We start from the raw sequence: 13,319 nt of genomic DNA, 5'->3' as shown, positions 1-13,319 counted from the left end.
TGCGACCCGCCGTCCAACCGTGGGATAAGTGCAAATCGTGAGATAGGATAAGTTTAAAAATTTGGAAATTTTAATATAAATTGTATATTTATATACTTGTCCTATCTCACGCGATGGATGCCCACCCAGCCTCCCCTCTACTCAGATTACGATGGTTACGTATAACTGTCATTGGCTCCAAGAAGAGAATGATCACTCTGAGGTAGTCACGTGGGTAGACAGGGGAACGTGCTGCACGCTTAGCCAGGGACTAGGGACCTGTCATATAAAGAGAGCAGCCTGGGGAACACGGGTGTATGGACAAGAGAGGCCTACAGGAAAAGTTCTCATTCGTTCCACTCAGCGTCGAAGCAAGAGAGAGAAGTGCAAATCGTGAGATAGGATAAGTATATAAATATACAATTTATATTAAAATTTCCAAAATTGGTCTGGCCTTAGATTGGATTGTAAGATCGGGACCTGCTCGATCGGCCTAAGATCGGTTAGTGGAACGGGTGATACTTTTAGCTAAGATGATTGTAAAATTGGCGTAATTTGCTAAGATTGTTCTTAGTTAAGATCGGTTAGTGGAATGGCACCCAGAAATGTAATTCCTATGATGTTTGCTGGTCATAAATTATGCTCACACCACATGACTTTAATGCTTGCTCCTGCCTTGTAAAGCCGTGATAACACAGACCGGCTCATTTGCCTCACACAACTAGCAGAAACCCTTACAATACAATGCCCCTACAGGGCTCCAGATAAGGGCCGTATCAGCGTATGTACAGATAAAATATATGCACGATACGGTAGGAAATAATTTAGAAAACGTAGCACATACGCACCACAGCAATGCTGTACGGTCTTGGAATCATTTACAGACGTATTTATCTGAAAGAGTGTTGTTTTATTGTTTCTTGACCTGTTTACACAAGAGTAGTAATGTTGTGGTGCATATATGAAACGAAACATAAGATTACTGATATGCCATTAAATTCCATTCAGTACTCAAAATGTACTCTTAGTTAATCCAGTACTCCTATATTGAAAAAATAAGAAGTACGTACTCCTTATGTAGAAAAAAGTATCTGGAGCCCTGCCCCTACAATGAGCTACACGAATGACTTTCACCATGCTATTACAGTTCTGTCTCTTGTTTTCCCCAATTTCGACTTTAGTAAGATTTTCAGAAGAGTCGATTGGTGTAAACACGTTTGCTTTAACACAAAGGTTTACGATAGTTTCCAAGAATGGGATGCAATTTCGGATTTCAAAACAAGAGAGGACTCACAAAATTGTGAGTTATTATTTTTAGATAATGAAATTTGAATGAAACCTGCTGATGCGGAACTGCTTAGCAATGAAGATTCCCCATAATGCATTGCAAGGGGAATTACCTCAACGACAACACAGTTTATGAAGTATTGTAACCACTGACTGTGAAGGGTGAGGGGAAATACTGTCCAAATCTGAAACATTTTCGTAACCGTTGACTGTGAAGTGTGAGGAGAAATACTGTCCAAATCTGAAACAGCTCTATAACCGTTGACTGTGAAGCGTGAGGAGAAATACTGTCCAAATCTGAAACAGCTCTATAACCGTTGCCTGTGAAGTGTGAAGACAAATACTGTCCAAATCTGAAACAGCTCTATAACCGTTGACTGTGAAGCGTGAGGGGAAATACTGTCTAAATCTGAAACAGGTTTGTAACCGTTGACTGTGAAGCGTGAGGAGAAATACTGTCCAAATCTGAAACAGTTTTGTAACTGTTGACTGTGAAGTGTGAAGACAAATACTGTCCAAATCTGAAACAGCTCTATAACCGTTGACTGTGAAGTGTGAAGACAAATACTGTCCAAATCTGAAACAGCTCTATAACCGTTGACTGTGAAGCGTGAGGGGAAATACTGTCTAAATCTGAAACAGGTTTGTAACCGTTGACTGTGAAGCGTGAGGAGAAATACTGTCTAAATCTGAAACAGGTTTGTAACCGTTGACTGTGAAGCGTGAGGAGAAATACTGCCTAAATCTGAAACAGGTTTGTAACCGTTGACTGTGAAGCGTGAGGGGAAATACTGTCCAAATCTGAAACAGCTCTATAACCGTTGACTGTGAAGCGTGAAGACAAATACTGTCCAAATCTGAAACAGCTCTATAACCGTTGACTGTGAAGCGTGAGGGAAATACTGTCTAAATCTGAAACAGGTTTGTAACCGCTGACTGTGAAGCGTGAAGCGTGAGAAATACTGTCTAAATCTGAAAAACAGCTCTTCTGTTGAGGGGAAATGTAACTGAAACAGCTGACTGTGAAGCTGCGAGGAGAAATACTGTCTAAATCTGAAACAGCTTTGTAACCGTTGACTGTGAAGCGTGAGGGGAAATACTGTCTAAATCTGAAACAGCTGAAGGGAAAATACTATAACCGTTGACTGTGAAGCGTGAGGAGAAATACTGTCCAAATCTGAAACAGGTTTGTAACTGTTGACTGTGAAAGTGTGACAAATACTGTCCAAATCTGAAACAGCTCTATAACCGTCTAAATCTTGACTGTGAAGTGTGAAGACAAATACTGTCCAAATCTGAAACAGCTCTATAACCGTTGACTGTGAAGCGTGAGGGGAAATACTGTCTAAATCTGAAACAGGTTTGTAACCGTTGACTGTGAAGCGTGAGGGGAAATACTGTCTAAATCTGAAACAGCTCTATAACCGTTGACTGTGAAGCGTGAGGAGAAATACTGCCTAAATCTGAAACAGGTTTGTAACCGTTGACTGTGAAGCGTGAGGGGAAATACTGTCTAAATCTGAAACAGGTTTGTAACCGTTGACTGTGAAGCGTGGGGGGAAATACTGTCTAAATCTGAAACAGGTTTGTAACCGTTGACTGTGAAGCGTGGGGGGAAATACTGTCTAAATCTGAAAAAGTGGTACAGGCCTTTGTAACCGTTGACTGTGGCGATGGGGAAATACTCCTGGACATGATACACATATATTTATGATGCCATACGGCTACAGGTATGTTACAACTATATAAATGTGTAATTGATATAGGTATATATATTTATGATGCCATACTGCTACAGGTATGTTACAACTATATAAATGTGTAATTGATATAGGGCTACAGGTATGTTACAACTATATAAATGTGTAATTGATATAGGTATATATATTTATGATGCCATACGGCTACAGGTATGTTACAACTATATAAATGTGTAATTGATATAGGTATATATATTTATGATGCCATACGGCTACAGGTATGTTACAACTATATAAATGTGTAATTGATATAGGTATATATATTTATGATGCCATACTGCTACAGGTATGGCTATATAAATGTGGTATGTTACAAACTATATATAATGTGTAATTGATATAGGTATATATATTTATGATGCCATACGGCTACAGGTATGTTACAACTATATAAATGTGTAATTGATATAGGTATATATATTTATGATGCCATACGGCTACAGGTATGTTACAACTATATAAATGTGTAATTGATATAGGTATATATATTTATGATGCCATACGGCTACAGGTATGTTACAAACTATATATATATGTGTAATTGATATAGGTATATATATTTATGATGCCATACGGCTACAGGTATGTTACAACTATATAAATGTGTAATTGATATAGGTATATATATTTATGATGCCATACGGCTACAGGTATGTTACAACTATATATATGTGTAATTGATATAGGTATATATATTTATGATGCCAAATGCCAGGTACAATGCTATGACGTCATGTTTCTTCTGTGATGTTGTGTTCAACATGCGGTGATGACCTGTACCCAGTCTATGTTTGAAAGAAGATTTAGGTTTATTTTCCTCAATTTGATGACTTTGGTAATAAATAGAACATTATATTCGTACCCATATCATACTTTGTTTACAACACTTTAGCCTAAATACCACTATTACCTACTTGTGTCGTAAAACATAGTATGACATGGGCACCCATATAATATCCTCTATTCATTTTATTAAAGGGTGATTGGTTGAACGCTACATGAACAGCAATGGTTCTCACAAAGCTATATAATCATACCCTATGTGTTTGCCAAAGTAACCTGATTTGTCAACCCACCTTTGCTGTGGCGATCTGACCTTCCCGATCAACTCGCTCCATTGTGCCAGTAGGGAAGTAGGGAAGTATGAAGTGAAAGGACTTTGCCAGGTACCTAAGGAAGATGGAAAACAAGGTCAAGGGCACATGCTGAAGGTCACATATCAATACCTCACATTACAACAATTACTGTATATCAGTGAATAATTACTGTATGTCATACATACAATTACTCTATGTCAAACCAGTGTATAATCACTGAATGAATACCAGTGTACAACTGTATGTCAATGTATAATACTGAATGTCATAACAGTGTATAATTACTAAGCCATATGTCTATGTCAAACCAGTGTATAATCACTGAATAACATACCAGTGTACAATTACTGTATGTCATACACGTGCATAATTACTGTGTCATACAATGTTTAATTACTGCATGACATACCAGTGTACAATTACTGTATGTCATACAATGTATAATTACTGAATGTCATAACAGTGTATAATTACAGTAAGCCATAACAGTGTATAATTACTCTATGTCAAACCAGTGTATAATCACTGAATAACATACCAGTGTACAATTACTGTATGTCATACACGTGCATAATTACTGTATGTCATACAATGTTTAATTACTGCATGACATACCAGTGTATAATTACTGTTTGTCATACAGTGTATAATTACTGTATGTCATGCCAAGGTATAATTACAGTATGTCATACCAATGTAATTTTTGTCCATCAAACCAGTGTATAATTGCTGAATGAAGTACTTATAGTAAGCCTCATACATAGGAAATACTGATAGTTGAGTTTAGTTAAAAGCCGCACACAGCAATAGTCCAGCTATGTTGAGGTGGTCTGTAAATAATCGAGTCTGGACCAAACAATCCAGTGATCAACAGCATGAACATCGATCTACGCATTTGGGATACAATGACACATGCCAACCAAGTCAGTGAGCCAGACCACCTGATCCTGTTAGTCGCCTCTTACGAAAAGCATGGGTTACTGAAAATCAATTCTAACCCGGATCTTCACGGGTACATAGGAAGTACTTATAGTATGTCTCATACATATTAACTACTCATAGTAATGAATACACAATGCCATCTAGAAAGTAGTCAAATGTAACACATGTTATATTTGGGATTACACTTTCTTAGTAAAGTACAGATTTTAGTACTATTGATGGGTTGAGTCCTATCTGGGACTCGAACCCACACCCTGAGAGTCAGGTACTAGAATCTGTACTTTACTAAGAAAGTGTAATCCCAAATATAACATATGTTACTTTTGACCACTTTTTAAATGGCATTGTGTATTCATAGCTTTTGGCTGTGGGAGCCGTGCCAATTTAAACTTATCAGAGGGGTACACAAACTCTGTGGTCCAGACTACCAGTTGTCCGACTTCCATTTTTGTGGAAATGGCGGTGGCTGAGCAGGTTAGGAGGCTGACATTGTGTGCTGGCACCTGACTCTGAGAGTGTGGGTTCGAGTCCCAGATGGGACTCAACATATAGGAACTCCTTACTGTAAGCATCATTCATAGGAACTACTTACTGTAAGCCTCATTCATAGGAACGCCTTACTGTAAGCCTCATTCATAGGAACTACTTACTGTAAGCCTCATTCATAGGAACTCCTTACTGTAAGCCTCATTCATAGGAACTACTTACTGTAAGCCTCATTCATAGGAACTACTTACTGTAAGCCTCATTCATAGGAACTACTTACTGTAAGCCTCATTCATAGGAACTCCTTACTGTAAACCTCATTCATAGGAACTACTTACTGTAAGCCTCATTCATAGGAACTACTTACTGTAAGCCTCATTCATAGGAACTACTTACTGTAAGCCTCATTCATAGGAACTACTTACTGTAAGCCTCATTCATAGGAACTACTTACTGTAAGCCTCATTCATAGGAACTACTTACTGTAAGCCTCATTCATAGGAACTCCTTACTGTAAGCCTCATTCATAGGAACTACTTACTGTAAGCCTCATTCATAGGAACTACTTACTGTAAGCCTCATTCATAGGAACTACTTACCGTAAGCCTTGTACAAAAAAAGTATATAAAACATAAAAGGCTGCAAATCATTTGGCAATATTTTCCTACATAGGTTTTCCTACAGTTTCAAAAGTTAGTTTATTTAAGAGCAATATTTCTAAATCTTAGAGTGTTCACCAGAATACAAGCAAATATCCTAAACAAGTAGATGGTGTTTTCGCACAAGAGCACACAGCACCACTAATCACTCCTATGTCTCAGTGTACACCTACCTTGGGAAAGCATACAGGATAGAAAGTTGCTCGAATATGACTTCTGGAGAGTGAAAACTTCCCAGAAATATCACTGAAAAAATGTCAGTAGTTGAGGGATAGAAAATTGATGGTGTGATGAAGTATATAACAAGATCTTATCAAATACAGACAGATGTGTCAAAATCTCACACAGACATAAGTATAAAAAATCTCTTACACAGACAGATGTGTCAAAATCTCACACAGACAGATGTCAAAGTCTCTCACACAGACAGATGTGTCAAAATCTCACACAGACAGATGTCAAAATCTCTCACACAGACAGATGTGTCACAATCTCACACAGACAGATGTCAAAATCTCACACAGACATATGTCAAAATCTCTCACAGACAGATATGTCAAAATCTCACACAGACAGATGTGTCAAAATCTCTCACACAGACAGATGTGTCAAAATCTCTCACACAGACAGATGTGACAAAATCTCTCACACAGACAGATGTGTCAAAATCTCACACAGACAGATATGTCAACATCTCTCACACAGACACATGTGTCAAAATCTCACAGACAGATATGTCAAAATCTCTCACAGACAGATATGTTGAAATCTGACAGATATGTCAAAATCTCTCACAGACGTGTCAAAATCTCACACAGACAGATATGTCAAAATCTGACAGATCTGTCAAAATCTCTCACAGACAGATGTGTAAAAATCTCACACAGACAGATATGTAAAAATCTCACACAGACAGATGTGTCAAAATCTCTCACACAGACAGATATGTCAAAATCTCACACAGACATATGTCAAAATCTCTCACAGACAGATGTGTCAAAATCTCAAACAGACAGATGTGTCAAAATCTCACACAGACAGATATGTCAAAATCTCACACAGACAGATGTGTCAAAATCTCACACAGACAGATATGTCACAATCTCTCACACAGACAGATATGTCAGGGATGGAAATAACTTTAAAATAGATAGTGTACTCCGGTATAGTGGCACATGTAAAGTCACTTGCCCTGATATTTTTTCCAGTATACCGACCGTTTTCTTGCTGATTGTATAAATAAACAACATAAATAACATTGGAAAGTCAACTGGACACCGGTACAGTGTGATATACAAATTTGCTTGCCCGACAGAAAAAAACACTGGACTCGGACGTTGGGCAATGGGTTATTTCCACCCCTGTATGTCAAAATCTCTCCCACAGACAGATGTATCAAAATCTATATGTAAATGCAAATACTATTAAGTGTTGATTTCCAACCTAAAGCTGTAAGTTATGAAGACATCTGAATGCAAAAGAATGTTACATAATCAACAACTGCATTATACAACAAACTATGTATACACTTCACCACAAATTACTGCAAAGTAAATAAACGGCAGCAAACAATAGAGTGTTAGTACAAAGATTAATGGAAGCAAATACATTAATAGTGGTGATACTACCATTACACACCCAATCAAATCAGTGTACAAATATTCAGTAGTGGTCAAGTTTCCAAAATAGGCCAAAGCTGGATATCCAGATTGAGAATTTGATCTTCACATAACTGTTGGTGTTGATGTAAAGAGAGATGAAAGAGACAGGGTTTTACACACAGACGTTGAAAAATGGGAGTCATGGTGACTCAGAGTATTTTTTGGGGTAGTCATTTTCAATATTTGTGAGTCAATTGTTAATTATTCTCAGTATGTAACTGTGTATGTCACACCACCAAATGCAACTACAGCATAGTTCAGTTCAAACAAGCAGGATTACTGTCTCCTCTTAGTTCCCTGGAACAATCTGACAGCTCTCAAAAAGTAAAACTCTCACCAAAATCTATCATTGTTTGTCTATCAAGTCGATCTTATTTAACACAATTCTGAGGTCACCCATATGACTTGCGTCAAGCTTGACTCATATTATAATATTTTGAGAGTCTTTTACAAAATTGTTGCATCAAATCACACGGCAGGAATTACGCAGGAATCACATGTCATGTAAAACGCTGTAGAGGTATGAGCACTCCTACCCCATCAATCCCTTACATAGTCTTAAATCCTCCAGAATGTTTCACGCTTTGAGAGACTACTTCATGGCCTTCTAGAAGTCCCCAGACCACTCCCAACCCCAAAAGCATAAAAAAATATCAGAAACTTAAACACAACTGCTTTCCAACCAAGCAGCATGATACGTCCCTACAATAGAGGACGCTGCCATATTTCCACAGCTGGAAACACCTGACAATAAATAACTTGCTACTGGAAGCCTGCATCCTGATGTGAACACTGCACAGTACACCTGTACTAAATGCTAAAAATAAACAGAAGTCAGTCCTGACATGTCCATCAAAAGTTGAGTAACTTCTACATGACAGTACCATCTTTCCCAGCCATCTCCTTCACTTCCTGGATGAACAGGTTCGGGAAGCCATCATTGAACTTTCCCCACTGGATCGTCTGTTTATACTCGACATTCCGCTGGCTGGATACAGAGATGGACCGCTCAGCTCTCTAAAAACATGACAGTGTACTGTAAGTGTCATGCAGAGATGCCAACCTCTACGATTCTATCGTAGTCACTACAAATTTTAGCCTCATCTACGCCAATACGATTGCACTAGAAATTCTACGGAATTTGAAGAAGATTCATTAAAATTTGGCTATATAGACAAAAACATATACAGTCGAGCACCGTTGTGTCGAACTCTGATAACTCGATATCTCAGTTGTCTCGATATAATATCTCGGTCCCGGCAAAATCCTTCATAATTTATCATTATTCAAGCTCTATTAACTAGATACGGATGTCTCGACATTTCGGATATCTCAATAATATTTCATGGTCCCAACAAGCAAAATTACCCTTTTAACTCGATATTTGCAAAGAAACTCAATATTCACCTACCTTTCATGGGCAAGTATCCCTCTGAACTGAGGTTGTTTACACACGGTGCGGCATGAACAAAAGGGATGCGGTAGTGTAAACTAATTAGGGCTAATTGAGGTGAAGGTGTCACTTGTTTGTTATTTAATTAGGAGTAATTAAGAAGGATTTAATAAGGAAATACTCACTGTTACAACTAAACACTACTGATAACGGATTATAGTTTCGAATCAAAACATACTGAGAAGCGTTTTGTTTTCTTTCATAGAGATATGTGATGATATGCCCTGGTTGGATGTCTCGAAGTTCGGATATAACTATATTTTTTCTTGGTCCCATGAATATCGAGACAACGGTGCTCGACTGTATTTTCATCGATTAAATACATTTTCACAAAAAAACATATACCACAAGAAGAAATATAATGCTTATAATATGGAAATCAGCTGTTTGAGGTATGTGAAATTAAAGCTTCACTCTTGCTTAGTGTCATATTTTCTTTCTCAGAATCCATCATGGTTTTAAGTATTTAGTTGACTACTAATTTTATGGTCCAACTACCAATTATGATCCTTGAAACTACTATTTGCAACACTTTGGGGCTGGCATCTCTGGTCTTGCTCTAACCCAAACATGAGTGACTGTGTTGGGTTCAAATTTACTTTTATCAACAGGATAAACAGACGTCTCAGTGGTGAGACTGAAACATTACAGTATGTTGGTCTTCATGGTGAGACTGAAACATTACAGTATGTTGGTCTTCATGGTGAGATAGAAACATTACATGGAGTATGTTGGTCTTCATGGTGAGACTGACATGGAGTTTAAAATGTGAGCTATGCCCCTGTTGATATGCAAAAGTTACCAAATATATTGCTGTTCTTCTCATAAAATTGTCTCTAAAAACTTACAATTACAGACAACATGGTTATTATAGCCTGTGTGCTGCCAAAATGTAAAAAGTCCTCCTAAATATTTTTGAAAATGTTAATGCTACATGAATTAAACATCATGGACATGAATAGAGAACACTCTGAGGACGGGTTAAAAAAGATCTTTCTTCGGGTCAAATTTAGGACAAATATTTATCAAGGGTCAAGCTAGATTTTGGCAGGACTTCCCTGCCAGTCCTGTAGACAGGCTAGTCATCTTTCCTTACACTCTGTAACCCTTTATCTTGTTTGTTTTATTTTCCTTGAGTTACACCACTACAAGCTTATAGTAATTTGTGATAAGGGACCGTTCATAAATTGTGGCTAGGGAGGGTGATGATGAGGGGGGGTCACCCATTTTGTTCTGGGAAGCTGGGGGGGGGGCATCAACTTTGTAAACACGTACTAGGGAGGGTCATCAATTTTGTACATAAAAATATGTTTAAAATTATGCTAAGAAATTATGGGAAGGGGAAGAGGGGGTCATTGATTTTGTACATGACATGCAGGGGGTCACTTATTTTGTACATAAATTTTACGGGGGGTCATTCACATTGTACATGCTTCTCCATAAAAATCATCATCACCCCCCAAAAAAAAACCCCAAAGAAGTCCCCTCCCAATCCTATTATAGCTAGGATAGTCTGAAATAATAAAACACAAATCTTACTTATTTTGGCCTGATGGACCATGACTACATGTATTTACAAGTGTATACATGTACACATGGAGCAACAAGCTTCTCACAGAGAGCCTGTTTGTGAACCACTCTACAACATGATGCCATGTGATGACCAAGCTGTCACATGCTGTATGCGTCATACAAATCCTGAAACAAATATTTCCAAGACAGCCCATGCAAGTCTATATATTATTGGCAAAACTAGAAGAATGTCTCAAGGCTAATTTTCATTATATTTTATTAATTTATTTTAAGAACCATTTCTCCATTTACAACATTCTATTAACATAAAATAAGAATTGTATTTCCGTAAAATATGTTAAGTGACTACAGGTTAGTCTAGCGTCACTAGCGATAGGAACAAAGCTTTATCAGACATGCCTAAAAACACGGCCCGGACCATGCATATTACAATATTCACACGCAGACGGCGCGCTTTGAGGTCCAAGAACCAGCTTGTAATACATGTTCAGGTAGGGCACAACTCTCAATGGGAGGTAACTCAACATAGCATATTGCGCAACACACTAGTAATGGCTGCACACTGAATCGATTTTCGAATTTCTCCAGTCAAGATATTTTTCAATACATGTATTCTGTCATTTTATGACACGCTTCAGTATATCATGATCTTACATTTATCTGCAAAATATTCTTAGTGCAATATGAATGTTGCTTTTAAATTCCGTGTCTGAACGGAAAGTAGATTTGATGATCACGCCAATAACAGATGATTTCCACCTGGCACCAACCAGTCTTTTCTTCTGTGATTCTGGCATGTCTCCCGAACATCTCTCAACGATCTGTGTCGCCAGCCTGTTCATGGAAGGATGCGCGTACAGAAGTACGGGGTTGCCTTCATCTCCGTTCATTTTGAAAACGTCAGTGTCGACTGGCCTGATGTAAACACAGTACAGCTCGAGTAAGACTATATCGAGACGCGACCTAATCTTTCCGAGTAAAGGGAAATAACTGGAGTGAGGTTAAGAAACTGGCCTTGTTATGTGCTTTCCTCTGTGAAGAGTAACCGCACACGCACGAAAGGTTTTGGAACCATGGTTAATTGTTTACACACAAAAAAAAGTTCTATTAAAATATGCCAGCAATATATACTAGTGTAAAACAGCCCAGTACAACTTCTTTGAGTGGCATGTTTAGAAGTTGGTGAATCAGATAAGGACAAATTTTATAATATACTTGCTTGACAACGATACTAGAATCCGAACAACAAAGTTGTTCATCCATATAGTTCGTCCTGGGCCCAGTACAGATGGGAAATCATAACCAATTGCACTGCTGTAACAATGTTTAGCTCCCAAATACAGATTAAAGAGTAAAATTTCAAAAAAATGACGTGGTGCTCGATTATCTTATACAGAAACTACGGTTGGAAACTCCACCAAACGTTTAATACTTTCCTCATTGAGCTGAGAAGCTGGGATATATCTGAAATAGTGTTCAGTGCGGTGTTAAACTCACTCACTCACTATATACTGGTCGGGGTTGGATAACAAGTCATGTTGTGGCTGTTATATTATCTGGTTCCGACTCATTTATCACATGACATGTCTGTATCTAGCTGACTGCAGCGTTAATGCCACACTGTGGTATCTGCATATGTACAAGTGTAGGACGCCTGATTCCACAGTCACGTCATAAGTGAAGTTCGTGCATGGCTTTGTGCACGAATCTACAGAAGGGGGCGCCATTTCGGCAGATATACAATTATTACGCTGAAAACCTACACCAAGCTGTAGGCGAGAAGAGCAGCCATTGACACTTTCAATGTTTTCAGAACCACGTGATGTACTCGTCATTAAAATCAGAATCCACTGACCTACTTCTAGTGCAGGATTATGTACATATATATACGTGCACAGTTTATATACGATGTGTTGGCCCATAGGACCAGCACCAAGTCAGTTGTTTCAACGGCCACCTTCAGCTACCTAACTGCTAGGCAGCAGCAATACATACATCTATATGACGTCATAATACATATAAACCCTCCGTTATATTGTAAGGACGGAGTCCATTATTCCTGAGTGTAGTGTCATCGACCCAGTTAACTTACAGAACGTTTTCGTAGACATTCGTGAGATTAACATATATTTTTGTTGGAAATCACGTGTCGAATCCACATCGCATGATATTGGGTTATGTAATGGCGTTTGCTTGTTTGTTCAGTAATACAGCAATAATTCAGATATTTGACAGAGGGAACACCTGAATCTGGAAAAGAAAATCATGTGACTTACATCAAGAGCAGTTTATATACTACCCATCAAAAGTTTAGACTCACTTAAAGCACTCACTATATGTTATGTATATACATGTGGTTACATTGAAGATGAATTTCTCCACGACCTTGGGGGAACCAACTGCAACTTTATGCAGATGAATTGCACTAGGATCATGCATGAAATTGGTAAAGAGCAAATGCA

General features: G+C 38.1%; 1 protein-coding gene across 3 annotated transcripts in view; it reads right to left on the bottom strand.

Moving 5' to 3' along the window:
- Positions 1–11,827, bottom strand: part of LOC124288968 (ribose-phosphate pyrophosphokinase 4-like) — a 36,721-nt gene extending 24,894 nt beyond the window's left edge. For 2 of the 3 annotated variants that reach the window (XM_046725566.1, XM_046725565.1), the window contains exons 1-4: positions 11,628–11,827; positions 8,756–8,888; positions 6,384–6,456; positions 4,103–4,196 (exon numbers count right to left, since the gene is read on the bottom strand). In XM_046725566.1, the coding sequence (XP_046581522.1) occupies positions 4,103–4,196; positions 6,384–6,456; positions 8,756–8,888; positions 11,628–11,747 (420 nt within the window). In that variant the 5' untranslated portion in view covers positions 11,748–11,827. Of the gene's footprint in view, positions 1–4,102; positions 4,197–6,383; positions 6,457–8,755; positions 8,889–11,616 lie in introns of all 3 variants that reach the window. The other variant, XM_046725567.1, reaches the window with a different exon arrangement.
- Between the last annotated feature and the right edge of the window lie 1,492 nt (positions 11,828–13,319).

This window comes from Haliotis rubra, unplaced genomic scaffold (assembly GCF_003918875.1).
Source record: "Haliotis rubra isolate DU_JTF1 unplaced genomic scaffold, ASM391887v1 Scf43, whole genome shotgun sequence".
Taxonomy (NCBI): Eukaryota; Metazoa; Mollusca; class Gastropoda; order Lepetellida; family Haliotidae; genus Haliotis; species Haliotis rubra.
This window is presented reverse-complemented; position numbering and strand designations above follow the sequence as displayed.